This window comes from Pundamilia nyererei, unplaced genomic scaffold (assembly GCF_000239375.1).
Source record: "Pundamilia nyererei isolate P.nyererei 1_Seehausen unplaced genomic scaffold, PunNye1.0 scaffold00199, whole genome shotgun sequence".
NCBI classification, from domain to species: Eukaryota; Metazoa; Chordata; class Actinopteri; order Cichliformes; family Cichlidae; genus Pundamilia; species Pundamilia nyererei.
In genome coordinates, this window is record NW_005187600.1 from 1,109,998 (window position 1) to 1,124,182 (window position 14,185).

The 14,185-nt window shown below is 45.9% G+C and overlaps 2 protein-coding genes across 4 annotated transcripts in view; one reads left to right on the forward strand and one right to left on the reverse strand.

Annotated features, from left to right (window-relative positions):
• The window catches only part of zfr2 (zinc finger RNA binding protein 2), a 24,680-nt gene extending 16,375 nt beyond the window's left edge, over positions 1-8,305 (reverse strand). The window contains exons 1-5 of one of the 2 annotated variants that reach the window (XM_005747556.1): positions 8,176-8,305; positions 3,216-3,447; positions 2,884-2,998; positions 1,522-1,749; positions 634-980 (exon numbers count right to left, since the gene is read on the reverse strand). In XM_005747556.1, coding sequence (XP_005747613.1) covers positions 634-980; positions 1,522-1,749; positions 2,884-2,998; positions 3,216-3,447; positions 8,176-8,228 — 975 coding nt within the window. In that variant the 5' untranslated portion in view covers positions 8,229-8,305. Of the gene's footprint in view, positions 1-633; positions 981-1,521; positions 1,750-2,883; positions 3,002-3,200; positions 3,448-8,175 lie in introns of both variants that reach the window. The other variant, XM_013914459.1, reaches the window with a different exon arrangement.
• A 1,340-nt stretch (positions 8,306-9,645) lies between these two features.
• The window catches only part of atcaya (ATCAY kinesin light chain interacting caytaxin a), an 11,684-nt gene continuing 7,144 nt past the window's right edge, over positions 9,646-14,185 (forward strand). The window contains exons 1-5 of one of the 2 annotated variants that reach the window (XM_005747557.1): positions 9,646-10,424; positions 11,518-11,617; positions 13,217-13,275; positions 13,389-13,643; positions 13,979-14,152. In XM_005747557.1, the coding sequence (XP_005747614.1) occupies positions 11,541-11,617; positions 13,217-13,275; positions 13,389-13,643; positions 13,979-14,152 (565 nt within the window). In that variant the 5' untranslated portion in view covers positions 9,646-10,424; positions 11,518-11,540. Of the gene's footprint in view, positions 10,425-11,517; positions 11,618-11,827; positions 12,232-13,216; positions 13,276-13,388; positions 13,644-13,978; positions 14,153-14,185 lie in introns of those variants that run through there. The other variant, XM_005747558.1, reaches the window with a different exon arrangement.

The following is a 14,185-nucleotide window of genomic DNA, read 5'->3' on the forward strand; positions in this document are numbered from 1 at the left end:
GACCGATACCGATACGTAATATCGGATCGGTCCATCTCTAGTACATATACCTAAAAAGTTATGCAAATATGTACCCATAACTTGTTTTTCAAAATATTAATAAAAGGGGTGTGTCTCCAAACAGCCATCTCTTTCCTGATTCGCTTTGTGCATATTCTCTTACATATGATAAGTCAACATTGAAACACCTGCGGATTTTAGTCAGGTGCGGCTAATGTATGTACAAAACAGGATTTTCCCCTGATTTTAGCTTGTGCGGCTAATATTCGGGTGCGCTCTGTAGTCCGGGAAATACGGTAATAAGGTGCTCCTATTTGGCGCTGTGTTACTACTACACAACTTCACTGCTCAGCAGCCTCCGTAAGCTTGAACACTGGGACAGGAACATATTCTCTACTGGCCCTACTGGCGCTCCAGCTCACTGCAGACTTCCAGAGTAGCAGGAGGACATCTGTTACTAGCTTCAAGGTCCTTTATAAGAAGGCAGCAAAATAGTCACGACAACAGCAGCAATGACTCATCTAATAGAGCCGTGCGGCCGCCGCAGATAACATGTCTAAAATACTGAAAACACATCAGGGAAGCTCCAGAAACACAAAATTAAACATGTTTTCCTCATTTCTGATGGCCTACCTGAGGGCCTGCACAGCTGATCTTGCAAATGTCACAGTAATGAAGCTGCGGCTGCTTGGGAGGCCCTTTGGGCTTCTGCAGCTTGCTCTGGTGAAACGTGGGCTTTTTGTAGGCGTTTCCAGTCGGAGCGGTCACCATGTTGCTGCCCGAGTTACTCCAGGACGAGCTGGTCAGCTGCTTGGGTGGCGGCTGAACGGGGGCCTGCGGCTGCTGCGGCTGCTGCGGCTGCTGAGGTTGCTGTGACGGCTGCGGCTGCGGCTGGGACAGAGTCTGCTGGGGCGGCTGATAATAGGTGGGGGTGGATGCCGAGGTGTAGCCGACTGAATCATAACCAGAGTAGCTAATGCCTGAGGGGTGAGAGAGCAGAGAGAGGGACACGAAAGCAAGCAGGATATGGGTCAAACAGTCAGCAGTCATTCAGGAAATAAGCTGCATTCAGTTTCATCCACTCTGCTTTCACATCTGAGCTTCAGCTTTACAGATGTCAGTGATGTAACACATCATCCACCAATGAAAGGCAAAAATTTATTCACTGTAAAATCATTTAGTCTGAGTTTGCTTTCATTTGAATAATCTGTGTAACATTTACCGTGTTTCCCTGTCAGCTACATTAGCTTCTACCTCACTTCTTGTTTTCCACATCCAACATGTCTGAGCTTCAGCTTTGATGAGTAATATCAGATTGTACGTAACTCAGCACGAATTAGCACGAGCCTGTGTGCAGTCACAGTTAAACGTGCAGCTAATTAAACAGGTTTTCTAGCTTTAGCCGATAGCTTATCGTTGTTCAGTTCTACCTGTAACAAAAACACATAAAAAGACATAACAACAAGTTGGCTGAAATGTTAGCAGCTTTAAAGCGCGTCTATAAACCGATGTTGACGTCACCTGAGTAGGAGGTGGCTGCGACGCTGGAGCTGAACGAGGAGCCGAGCGTGTACGACGAAACTGGCGTTAGAGGCTGCTGGACACTCGTGGACACTGGGTAGATGTTGTAGCTGGTAGACACAGAGCTGGAGGGGGCGAGGGGTTTCAGTGCTGTCACCTGCCTCTGGGGGGGAGGCGGCTGGTTGTACACAGTGGAGGTGGCTGGACTGTAAGCACTCTTCACTCCTACTGATACAGAAAAATGCGACAGAATTGAGGGGTGAAGGAAAACAGAGGAGCAGCAGCACAGGTGGAGAGGAAGGACAGAGAGAGCTGAAGGATATGAGTCATAGAGTTCGTGTTCAAGAGAGTTTCTGGCAGAGCAGGCAGGATCTTCATTTCACTAACAAATGAGTGGCAGAGACGTGCACACAGAGAACAGTGCAGACGTTTTAGGCACTTATCGGGCATAAGGCATTGTTCTGCATCACATCCGGCGTTTCATCTCTGTGCCACGCTCACAAAGAGTCAATCAATACATTTCTGCTTCAATGATTTCCAGGGACAAGGAACAAAATAAAGACAATAAAGCTGCCGAGGTTATCGGCAACTCGAAGGAGCTCAGGGGATGTATGTGAGCCATCGAAAGCTGCTATCTGGTTTTGAAGGACATTTATAGAAGGAAAAACAGCTTGTAGGGATCCGAAGATGCTGTTCATACGATCAATAACAGCTGCACCACCACAGCAGCATCCAGCAGTCATCAAAAGCCTAAAGGCTCGTGACATTTCTAGACTAAAGTATCACTGATGAGTCACAGGACGCTGCTCCCAATCGAGCCACTGCACCGAAAATCGAACCAAAGAAGAAGCAGAACTCGCTCAGCTGCTGGACTTTATTCTTCCAAACTGAGAAACTGTGACTGATATCGACGTCTTATTTAAAAGGAAAACTGTAACAAGGGCATCAAGAGCTACGTTAGATCACAGCCTGACTCGTGTTTCTTGGACACAGCATGCTATATTAAAAAAAATGACCACACTGGTCAACTTCCTGTACCAGTCAGTCTTTTCTTTTATTCACAGATCTTTGTTTCTTTATTCACTGAAACCAAATGAGGTTAAACTTCCACGCTGAACCTTTTTAATCGTGGAGAACGTAACAGGCTATGTGTCATGAAAAGTTCTCCCAGACGATGAATAGAGTTGAAAAAGTGAGAAATCATAGCAAAGAAAAATAATCACAGGTTCCCTGCAGGGAAGGCAAAGATGGTTTAAAATGAAATCAGCTGGTTTACATGCACCAACCTAATATGATTGTCCATAAGAAGCAGAAATCAACTCATTTTACACTGTTTGGACACTGGGAATGAAAAAGACTCACCAGTCTGGTAGTAACTCTCTGTAGGCGTCCTTTGAGCCGTTGCTATACTCGTCTGGTAGTACTGTTTATTGTCATAGGTAGTCACTGCAGCAGGACGCCCATAATTGTAGTTGTCCTGCTGGTGTTCACAAGAGAGCATCCAACCCACACATATTAAAACTTGAGCAATGCAGACAATTTAATCGTGCACAGATTCTCTCTCAGGTTAAATCATCTGAATTCTAAAATTCCTCAAAACAAAACCTGCTTTGCAAAAATCCGGCATGCAAAATGAAACAGAAGAGCAGAAATCATAAGAGAAGCGCAAAGAAACTGACCGTGTCTGAGTATACCTGGTACGTCTGTGGGGTAGTGGTTGGCTGAGGGGGATCGGGCTGTCTGTAGGTGTAGTCTGGGGGCGCCTGGTGGCTTTGGTAGGCCGGGTAAGGGGCCGAGACCACAGGCCGGGCGGCCTGGACCGGAGCTGGAGAGTATGAGGCGGTCACAGCGTGAGCCACAGCCGGAGCCTGCTGGACGCTGTAACTCGCTGTGGAGGGATGGGAGTAAGCTGGTGGAGGCTGGGTACTGCAGGACGGGAGAGGGAAGAAAGGAAGACGCGACATTTAAATGACTCAAAACATTCTGACATATCTTGTCACACCCACGCTGTCAGGTATTTATCACAGGAACGTGACAAACCAAGTATTCAGTCCAAAATATCCTTGTTAGCTGAAGCACAGACCACAGAGGTGAGTCACTAACATCAACATCCGGTGCAAAAAGGAAACCGCTATCACTTATCTTAGTTGTTTAAACTGCAGCCAAGAAACAGCAGGACTCATTAATAATATGCAAAAAGCACGGACACGACCACAGTGGTGATCATTTTACTCAGTTTACTTTACATACATGCCTTTACATGCATGCATAAGCATGCACCTCACTGCGTTTGGCACCGCTTAAATGCTAAACTGCATTTTTGTTTTTGGAGTCAGCACGCTGTGCAGCACCAACAACGCTGAGACGAATTTAAACCGAAACGTTTATTACAGCAGAAATAAAGATGATAATCAAACACAGTTAAGAAGTAACTACAGAATACTTCTCATTGATGATTACAGTGAACAAACTAATCCGAGCGCTAACCGACTCAAAAGCCACCTGACGAAAAGCAAAGAATAATGATACACACCCTCACTGAAACCACAGTGCGGTGAATAAATATGTAATTCATGATTTATTTATTCATTTTGCCTTTTTAGCTCATTGTTTCTCTTGCAGTAACACGGATATTGTGATGCATCCCTGTAGACCGAGCTGCAATGTCTGCATCGTGTTTTAGAAAATGAGAAAAGAGGAGCCGGGGAAACACCCTTCAACCTTGTTATGAGTGCTGACATTGCACAGCTGGTCCACCAGAGGGCACTGTGCAGCTGTTCTGCTGAATCTGGAGAGGCCACAAACAAGAAGCTGACTGAGAAGCGACAGAGAGAGTAAACAAGTGCTTGTTAATGAAAATCTGTTTATTACTGTGCACCTCAAAAAAAGAAAGAAAAAAAAGACAATTTTAGCTTTTTAAATCAAATATTAGTAACTAAAAATCCAATATTGGTCAGATTCTAGTATTATGACATCATATTGATATTAAGTCGTGGTGAAGAGGGAGCTGAGTGTAAAAGCGAAGCTCTCAATTTACCGGTCGATCTACGTCCCTACCCTCACCTATGGCCACGAGCTGTGGGTAGTGACCGAAAGAACGAGATCGCGGATACAAGCGGCAGAAATGAGCTTCCTCCGAAGGGTGGCTGGCCTCTCCCTTAGAGATAGGGTGAGAAGTTCGGCCGTCCGGGAGGGGCTCAGAGTAGAGCAGCTGCTGCTCCACATCGAAAGGAGCCAGCTGAGGTGGTTCAGGCATCTGACAAGGATGCCTCCTGGGGTTGGTTTTCGGGCATGTCCCACCGGGAGGAGGACTCGGGGCAGACCCAGGACACGCTGGAGAGATTATATCTCTCGGCTGGCCTGGGAACGCCTTGGTGTTCCCCTGGATAAGCTGGAGGAGGTGGCTGGGGAGAGGGAGGTCTGGGCCTCTTTGCTTAGGCTGCTGCCCCCGCCACTCGGCCTCGGATAAAGCGGATGAAGATGGATGGATATTGATTCTTAGCTCTTATCTCATCAGGTCCAGTCCAAAAAGGCTCGGCAGTGCCTGTACCACCTCCGACAACTGAGGAAGTTCAGGATCTCTCCAGTGATCCTCAGGACTTTCTATGCAAGTGCTGTGGAGAGCATCCTCACACAGAGCATCGCATCCTGGTTTGGGAACCAAAACGCTCTTCAGAGAGTGACCCGTACGGCACACCGCTGCTGCAGGACTGCTCTCCCCTCCCTTCAGGACACCTACACCAGGAGATGCTGAACTACAGCAGCTCAGCTATTGAAGGACCCGTCCCATCCCGGCAACAGGCAGAAGGTTCTGCGCCATCCGGAGGAGCTTCTATCCTCAAGCCATCCAGGTCCTAAACCAGAACATGCCCCCCACCCCCCCTCAGCATCCATAAGTGACTGAGACAGGACTTACTCCTCTAACACACCCCAGCCTGACTCTTCTAGACACTTTAACACCCACTTGCACAATGTACATTTTTCAGATTTTCAAATGTAAATTTCCAGATTTTTTAAAATTATTTATTTAATTCATTTAATGTACATAATTCATTTACTTACTGCACATAATGTCCTCCTGTATATATTCACTAAATGTATATAATGTCCTTCTCTCCTTTTGCACAGTCGAGGAGCGCGTCAGGATCCACTTCACTGCATGTTGTACTCCTATAACTATGAATGTGGCAAATAAAGAATCTTGAATCTGTATCATTACCAATCACTTTAAAATACATGCATGGCTGCTCAGCATGTTTGCATGTTTTTGAAGGCACAGTAATTATAGGCAATGACATCAGTGACTCCAGCTGACAGCCTTCAGTGTCAGTCTGGACGAGAACATTAGTGGGCTTAAATTAAATGATGCCTTAAAGGCAGAGGTGTCACATTCATTGTCACTAATGGTCACACAGAGGACCTGAGCAACACTGACATATTTATACAGTTCACTGATATTTTTATGTTATAAATAAATCCAGGCAAAGTAATGAATTTTTAATGTTGTTCTGCAGATTTGTCTGCAAGTCTTATGCAGCCTGTGGAGAAGGTTTCATATAACGCAAAAACATTCATGAGGCAGATTAACTGTGCAGTACAGAAACTGGATGTACACTAAAGTACAGCCAGCCTTTCCTGCTCCAAACGATGCGACTAGTTTAGGAAAAGACTCACAGCGCTGCAGCTGCACGCATCCGTCTGTCACGCCTTATCTTTGTTTGTTTGGGGTTCAAACTTCAAACCAGCCATGTGAATTATATTCTTTGAAAATACAGCAAACAGATACACAGCACTCTCTGTGCAAACAGTCCATCTCCCACGTCAGTGGAAACTTTGCTTTCGCTGCAGTCAAAGCTCCGCTCAAACCCGATCTGCACTTCCCTGGAAATGTAGCTACATGCTGTGCAAACAATGGCCAATTTCTCCTGTGCATCTCCAGCTACGTTTCACTGCAGTTTCTTTTATTTATCAGTGAGAGAATATCAATTAACTCCTTAGTATAAGGAATAGTAATCATAGTCGCAACATAGGGACTCGACATAGGGACATAGGGATGCCAGCAAACTCCTGGAGGGAGATTGCAGAAACTACCGGAATGACTGTGAGGGAACGCACAAAGAAGTGTAAAAAACTTCCCAGGACTTGGGAAGTAAGAAAGTCCCAGCCTTTCATTTGTTTGTTTCGGGGCTGGCACTGAAACCACACACAAGCACAAATGTGTGGAGGGTCACGCCGTGGGCTCTGCAAAGATTCAGCTGGTAGTCAGCTTGTTAGATTGCACAAGCTGTGGAAGCACGCCTGTCTATTTAGTCTCGCATGGGTGCAAGGTTCACGACACACAGCTACGACCTAAATTATGAAGCAGCTAAAGTAACGGGTGGGCCAGATTAAAATCTGTGAAGAGCAGGATTTGGTCCAGCTCGTAAGGTCACAAAAGAGCACACGTGTAAATCTATAGCACGATTTTAATTAAAAGTACAAAACAAAAGCTCTGTGTGTTTCTTGACAGAGGAATTCCTGACAGCCCTTCAAACAGGTTTCAACACAGCCAAAAGAAAACTGCTGCAAGCTCAGTTTATTTAGTGAAACTTTAAAAAATGTCTGCACGTCAAATGGTCTGAATCAACCGACTTCTGCCAGAAATTTAGAGAAAACTTTAAAGAACATCACACCATGTGCTCCCACAGATTTCCCCAAAAATGATTGGGAACCCAACTCGGTGTCTTTAGTCGGGCAGGACACTGCTGCCCTAAATCCAGGTCAAAATATTTGGAGACTCCTCTCGGCCTGTGAGTGTGCTGTAGATGTTTGGATCGCTGCCCTGATGTGATGAAGAGCATAGTGAACTGGTAACTCCTGCCTATAACCAGTTTATCAGCACAGATGTGGTGTGCAGCATAAGGTTAAATACTGCATATTTTATCAGTGCTGGTGGCAGAGAATGACAGGGGTGAATTTTAATACAGGTATAAAAGGCACAAAGAGGCCGCAGAGGAAAGCAGTCCGGTTTGTCAGGTTTGTTGGCTTAATGCAGCACAACAGACAAAGCATGAAAACCTTCACAGTTCACTAACCGCAGGATGATGGCTCCATCACATCACTAATTGATTACCTGTCAAATTCAAAGGCTAAATTAAGCAGGCAAACTTAGCCAAATTATGCAAATGCTGCTGCTGCTTTTCCGAGGGCCTCTTTGCTCTGTATGGCTGCATGTCAGATAAGTCAGAGAATGACGTTTGGGGATACAAGACCGTCAGTGGTGTCAGATCAGAGTTGGCCCTCTTTAATCCTAAACGCCGGCCAAAATCTAACCCGTCACAGCTGCAGCCAGCTCGGTTTCGTTACCCGGCTAAAACACTTCTTTCTACTGACCCCGTTTAATTATGTTACAGCACAGAAAGTGTTGAAGCATCGAACCAACTGGTGCAGCTGTATAGCGCTGTGGTTCACCTAATGTCAAGCTGCAAGCGCTGGCCTGCGATCTCGGCCAGCTAATGTTAGCTAACCGAACCAAGCGGGTCAAGCTAGCCGTGTATCCCTGCGCTGCCACGCAGCGAAACCCCACGGGTGACCGTGTCTCCGCCGATACACCTCGGCAGCTGACACCTGCGGCTCAACGCGCTCGCTGACACCAACCCACGTCACATGAATTACCTGTACTGCGGACCGGCACCATGTGTGAAGCCGAAATAGTTGCTTGCAGCCATCTTGGCATCTCCGGTACAGTACAGTGTGCTGACAAACAGCAGCGGAGCGGTGACACCGAAACTCAAGATAGTTCCCCCCCTCGACTGCTGCTAACGGTCACATACCGGAACTGGATCGGAAAGACACGAAACGGTTACAAACAGGGAGCTTTCAGCGAGGAACTCCGTGTGCGCCATGTAAAGTCTGCGGCCAGTGTATAATTTCTATATATATATGATATCCTTGTTAATATATATAGATTTTCATAACTTCTCCACTCAATCGCTACACGCATGCGCACTAACCCCCCCCCGCTGAGATTAAAAATAATCCTTCTTCTTCTCATTATTATTATTATTATTATTATTATTATTATTATTATTATTATTATTAATATTATTATTATTATAGCGCTAAATGACACCGTATATCTGTGTCTTAAACACTATTCAGGTATGGCTCAAAACTGTATGCCAGTGTAATGATAAACCCAACCTGAAACTGCTGAGATCATAACAGATCAGTGTCATAACAGAGAATGCGTGAGCTGTGGCATGAGAACACGCGAACAAACTTTAGCAATAGTGCTAGAAATATAATATATTTAACCTTTACATGCTAATTGACAATCTAGTGACATCCACAACTTACTGTTTTTTATTTATGTTCTCCTTTTCCGCACACAAACTTAATGCCCTACATATAGTTTTTTGGATCTGGTCTTATTTTAAATTTCAACAAACAGATCATATTTTTAAAAAAACTGTAATTAAAAAAAGTCAATTTAACTAATTAACTCCAGTTTTATGCTTTAGTAAAGGCACTGCTTTATTTTGTTTCCTTCTCTTTTCTGCTTTTTATCTCTTTTACATTTTGTACTGATTTGTATAATTATTATTTGTTATCCCAATTTTATGAACGATTAATTGATATATACGTAAATAAATAAATTTTAGCGGAGACGGAAGTACGTTGGAGTGAATGCTCTCGCTTTGCTTAATACTCTGGGTGTGAATGGCTGGGTGATTGGACGGGTGTTGCGTGCCTCTGATAATTGAGGTACAGTCTAATGTTAACCCAGCTGCCTGGGGTGAGTCATACCAAGCACCATCACATTCAGCTCTTCTGCACGTTTCGTATAAAGGTGCACTATGTCCACGATGCTAAAAAGCATCGTTTGACCTTGGGGGTTTTAAAGGCATCAGCTCAGGATCCGTACAAAAAAGAAGAAGAAGAGGAAAACCCTTATTATGCATAAGAGGGACACAAATATTTGTTAAAAGCTTTTTCTCGCGGGTAATTACTCACGAGGCCTTATGGACAGAATAAAAGAGACCTTTTAGGAATGTGCAGAACAAGTATTTTCAGCCATAGTATGTGGTGAAGCTGTAGGGGTGATATGATTGGCTGGCAGAAAGTGAAGTAAGGGTCTGAATAATTCATGTTGTGGGGTAGCAGGTATGAAAGAGGCACGAGCAAGGAGGCATAGAGGCTGAAGAGAGGCTATGGATGGAGAGAGATGCTGTTGCCAGGGAACAGCAGCCACACAGACCACCACTGAAAACAACAGCAGGATTATCTGATGGGACTAAAAGGAGACAGAGGCTGGTGCTTATTTTTCCCAAGTTGCTGCAGGGATAAATAAGCTACTTCCATGGAGGAATGTAAATACAGTGGAAGCCCAAAGAAGCTTTTCAATTGATACTGTGGTGAGAAGAAAAAGCTTCTCCAAAGGTATTTGGGTCCACATGAAGGGAGAAGAGAGGGGGGGTCGATATATATATAGAGAGAGATCACGATGCCAGAGCAGATGCGTTCCCATTAAAGGAATTTTGTGTCTCGGTGGTGTGGAAGTAAGAGCTGAGAGGCAAGGCTGTCGGCTCGCTCTTCACGGCCAGTCTTTCCCCAACAAAGGTGACCAGAGGCGGAGGAGAGGAGAGGGGGGTCCAGAACAGAGGTGCCCCCTGTCCTCAGACACCTGCTGCTGGCGAGCCGCGGACATCGAGGACAGTGTATGACTGTGTCCGTGCACAAGTGCGCGTGCGTGACTCCGAACGAATGAATGAGAGACGGAGAGAGAAAGAGGAGGAGGAATTTTAGACTGACCCACGCTTTTCTGTTGATGTGGAGCAGCGGGGCGGTCTCCCCTCAAATCTGTGCATCTGTGACTGAGGACGACGAAGACGCTCCACATCGGGAGATCTCACGCCGCTCGTGTGAGTTTAACATCCTTGCATTTATTTTATGCATGGTCACACAGCTTGCACACGCATGCACGATTGTCCGTTAATGTGAGAAATCTTTTCTGTTGGATGCTCCACTTGGGGTGACCTAGAAAGGCTGTGGAGCCATTTTACTGCACCTTTTGGTGCTGATTGGCTTTGCAGAAATCATTGATGTTCTCATTTGAAGACCAGGAAGAAACAACCCGCTCACAGTTACATGGTGTTTATTTATTTTTTTATAAACATGATTTTGCGATTTACGCCTGCTGGCTTGCCTCCACACAAGAATTTTTCTTGTGCATAATAAAACAAAACATGTGGAAACAAATTATTTCCTTTGTTAGTTATTTGGCTGCCTTCCATTTCATACACAGCCACAAGTGCTGCTGCCAAAACCACACCACTCCTAGCGATTATATCACAGTGTTGCTATTATTTCGGTATGCACCGCTGAATGTCATCATCGCACTGGGGCTGGTTGTACTACAGCACATTTTTTGTGGCTAAACACACCTTTTCATTCTGTTTCTAAGTGCAACCTGCAACCCAAGAGTGGAAATGCTTCCATCGCTCTGTGGAACAGGCTCGGAAAAGCATGAGGAAAGCAGAACTTTAGGACTCGTGCAGTTGACTGAGAATTCTCTCTAAGCTCTTAAGCACAAATTCATTCATGCTTTTCAGGTTTTCTATTGAATGGTGTTAGTGCCTGGAAGCCTGAGAAAGCAGAGGTGTGGTAGACTTAAAGAGGAGTCCGTTTTGTCCTCCACGTCTGCCTGTGGAATTCCAGGCGAGGCCAAAGTCAATTTTCATATTTGACTTTTGAAGGATTTCTGAGCGCAGAAAAGCGAGCTCAGTCCGATCCAGTCACATGCCTCTCACATGTGCTCCGGTGGGCCGGGGGGATGAAAACCACGTGAGCTGCAGTGACTTAAGCCCCCTAATTATAATGAAAGAGAGTCAATTATTTGACTTTTCCCTCAGCATACAGGCCAAAACACATGTTCCTGCAGTGCAGCAATGTGTGACACCTTTGGTCTGTGACTGCGAGTGCTATTGCTCATAAAAACTCTCTGCACACCTCCAGGCCCCTGCTCTCCTCTCTGAGGGATGGGCACCACAGAGGCGACTCTACGAATGGAGAACATGGAAGTAAAAGACGAGTGGCAGGATGAAGACTTCCCCAGGTATGATCCTTCCACTTTTTAAAGGCATCTAATGCGCGGTCGTGTTGATGTGATGATGAAAACTGATTGTAAGATTTCAAAAAAAACCCCACTTATTCTCCTTTAAATCCTCAGCTGATTGGTAATTTTCCACAACAGGATAAGATCTGCGATATTGTTTATAATTATGGGAATTTGATGAGCAGTGGCTGAAATTCAGAGTTTAATGAGCAGAAAATAAGTGGCAGGAAAGTGTGATGAAAATCAGCACTGGGCTCCATCCTCCTCCTCCTGCTCCTCCTCCTCCCTTTTCCCTCCTCCTTTGTTGGATGGGGGAGGCAGGAAGCCAGGGAGCAGGTGCAGCGCCGTCTTGGAAGCGGTGTCGGGCAACGTCATGTGACGCAACGGCAGTCGCTGATCAACAACACCAGTTCAGGAATATGGTGGCAGGTTGTGGTTAAAGACGGAGGGTCAGTCAGTTATTAAAGAAGAATCAGAGTGATGCTCTGCTCCGGTTCGGCTCACACCAGCTGAGAGGACAGGGAATGAGCCCAAACACAGAGGTGTGTGAGGTAAAAGATAAAGATCATTAAGGATCGGCTTGGACAAAAGCAGCCCCACGCTGTCTCCGTAAGGTAAGCATCAGTGGTTCGTGCTGATCTTAAGAGATAATGCAGACATAAACAGATGAGCTTGAGCTCGCCCCCCTCGTCAGTTTGCATTTCTATAAAAAAAGAGCTTCATTTGTGACAAAGGAAGCGGCGCATCAGCAGTCACTGCAGGGGTCCTCGGGGAATAGAGGCACAGTGTCTGTTTCTGTGGGCTGAAGCCTGATTGTTGGCTCAGGAGGAGCCCGCACCGTCACACAACTGTCCTCCCGCGAATGGGAGGATGAGACGGTTGGCTTTCACGGGAATGCAGCTAAGACCCTCTCTGCTGAACAACACTGCGCTAGAGCTCTCTCCTCCTCCCAGTTTTTTTTAACCAGTGAGAGCACAGCTGTGCACTCAGCTCCTCGGGTTGTTCCTCGGGTTTTATTGCCGACAGCCCAAAACAACACATGCAGGTGCAAGCACGTTTGCCCCCATTTGCTTGCTTTTTCTGCTTTAGACACATTTGACAAGGAGGGAAGAAGAGGAAGATGTTGATGTCCTCCCATCCTCTCCTCCTTCTGTGCAGAGTGTAAACAGAAGCAGAAATGCAGACACTTTGTTTGCATGCAAACTGTTTCTCCACCCCTCCATCATCCACTCTGACTCACACCCTGCCCGGCGGCGCTGTAATCTTCGTCTCTCCCCGGAGACAAGTTAATAACCATCTCTATCCTCTTCTGCGTGCTCTTCTTTTCAGCACTTAGCCAGATTAGTAACAACACCCATGCCTAGCTTGGACCTTTTAACACGGTCCTAATCACATGGATCCATTTTATTATGAGGTCATAGTTACAAAGTAGGGCGTGCTTTAGGATGCATTTATCTCAGCTGAGGGAAAATGATGGGTTTTTGTACTGTGTGGCTGAACCTTTACTCTCTGCAGCATCACAACTTCCTCTCTGTCGTGTAATAGATTGGGCAAACACAGCGCTAGATGCTTACATAGTGTATGCATGTTTCCAACCAGACCACTACCAGAGTACGGAGACATGGACCCCTCCTGTGGTCTCACAGATGACAGAACCTGTAAGTAACACCAACAAGTCGGGGGTCACCGAATGATCATTATTGATGACAAACCCCTCTCTGTGTGGCATGAATCACAGTCGCTTTCCTCCTGCCCTCTGGTCTCACTGTAGCTCATCCTACCTCCCTGAACGTGAGCTCACCGGGAGGAGGAGGCAGCGGCGGTGTGTCCTCATCCCACCGGAAGAGGCGTACGTTGATCGCCCCGGAGATGAACCTCTCCCTGGATCAAAGTGAAGGTTCTTTGCTGTCAGATGACTTCCTGGACACGCCGGATGACCTGGACATAAACGTTGACGACATCGACACTCCAGATGAAACCGACTCACTCGAGTTCATCACGAATGGCAATGACCTGGAGTGGGAAGGTTAGCAGATCCATAACAGGTCGTTGTTTTTACTCCTGATATTAATCCATCAGCTTCAAAAAGCTAGTTGAGGCTGAACTTTAGGCAAAAAGGGTTTTTTGTTGCTATTTAAGCTGAAAATTCACTACATGTATCCATGCACGTACCATAAAATGTCAGCTGAGAAGTTACACTGTGCTCTTTAACCTAAACATACTAATATGTGTCGATTTTTACAGAGACTTTGCAAAAGGAAAGGATCTGTAACACAACCTAACTTAAAAGGAGCTTACACATATTATGATCAATGTTTCCCTTCGACTAAAATGATTCAGCATAACTCTGTTCGTGCCCAGATGACACACCGGTGGCATCAGCGAAAGCAAATCCCGTTGACAGATCTGGAGAGGTGGGCGAGGATGGGAATGCCAACAACGGACGCCTCTGGAGAACAGTGATCATCGGAGAACAGGAACATCGCATCGACATGCAGGTCATCAGACCTTACCTTCGGGTCATCACACACGGAGGTGAGAGTCAGAAAAAGCTCTCAATTAGCATTA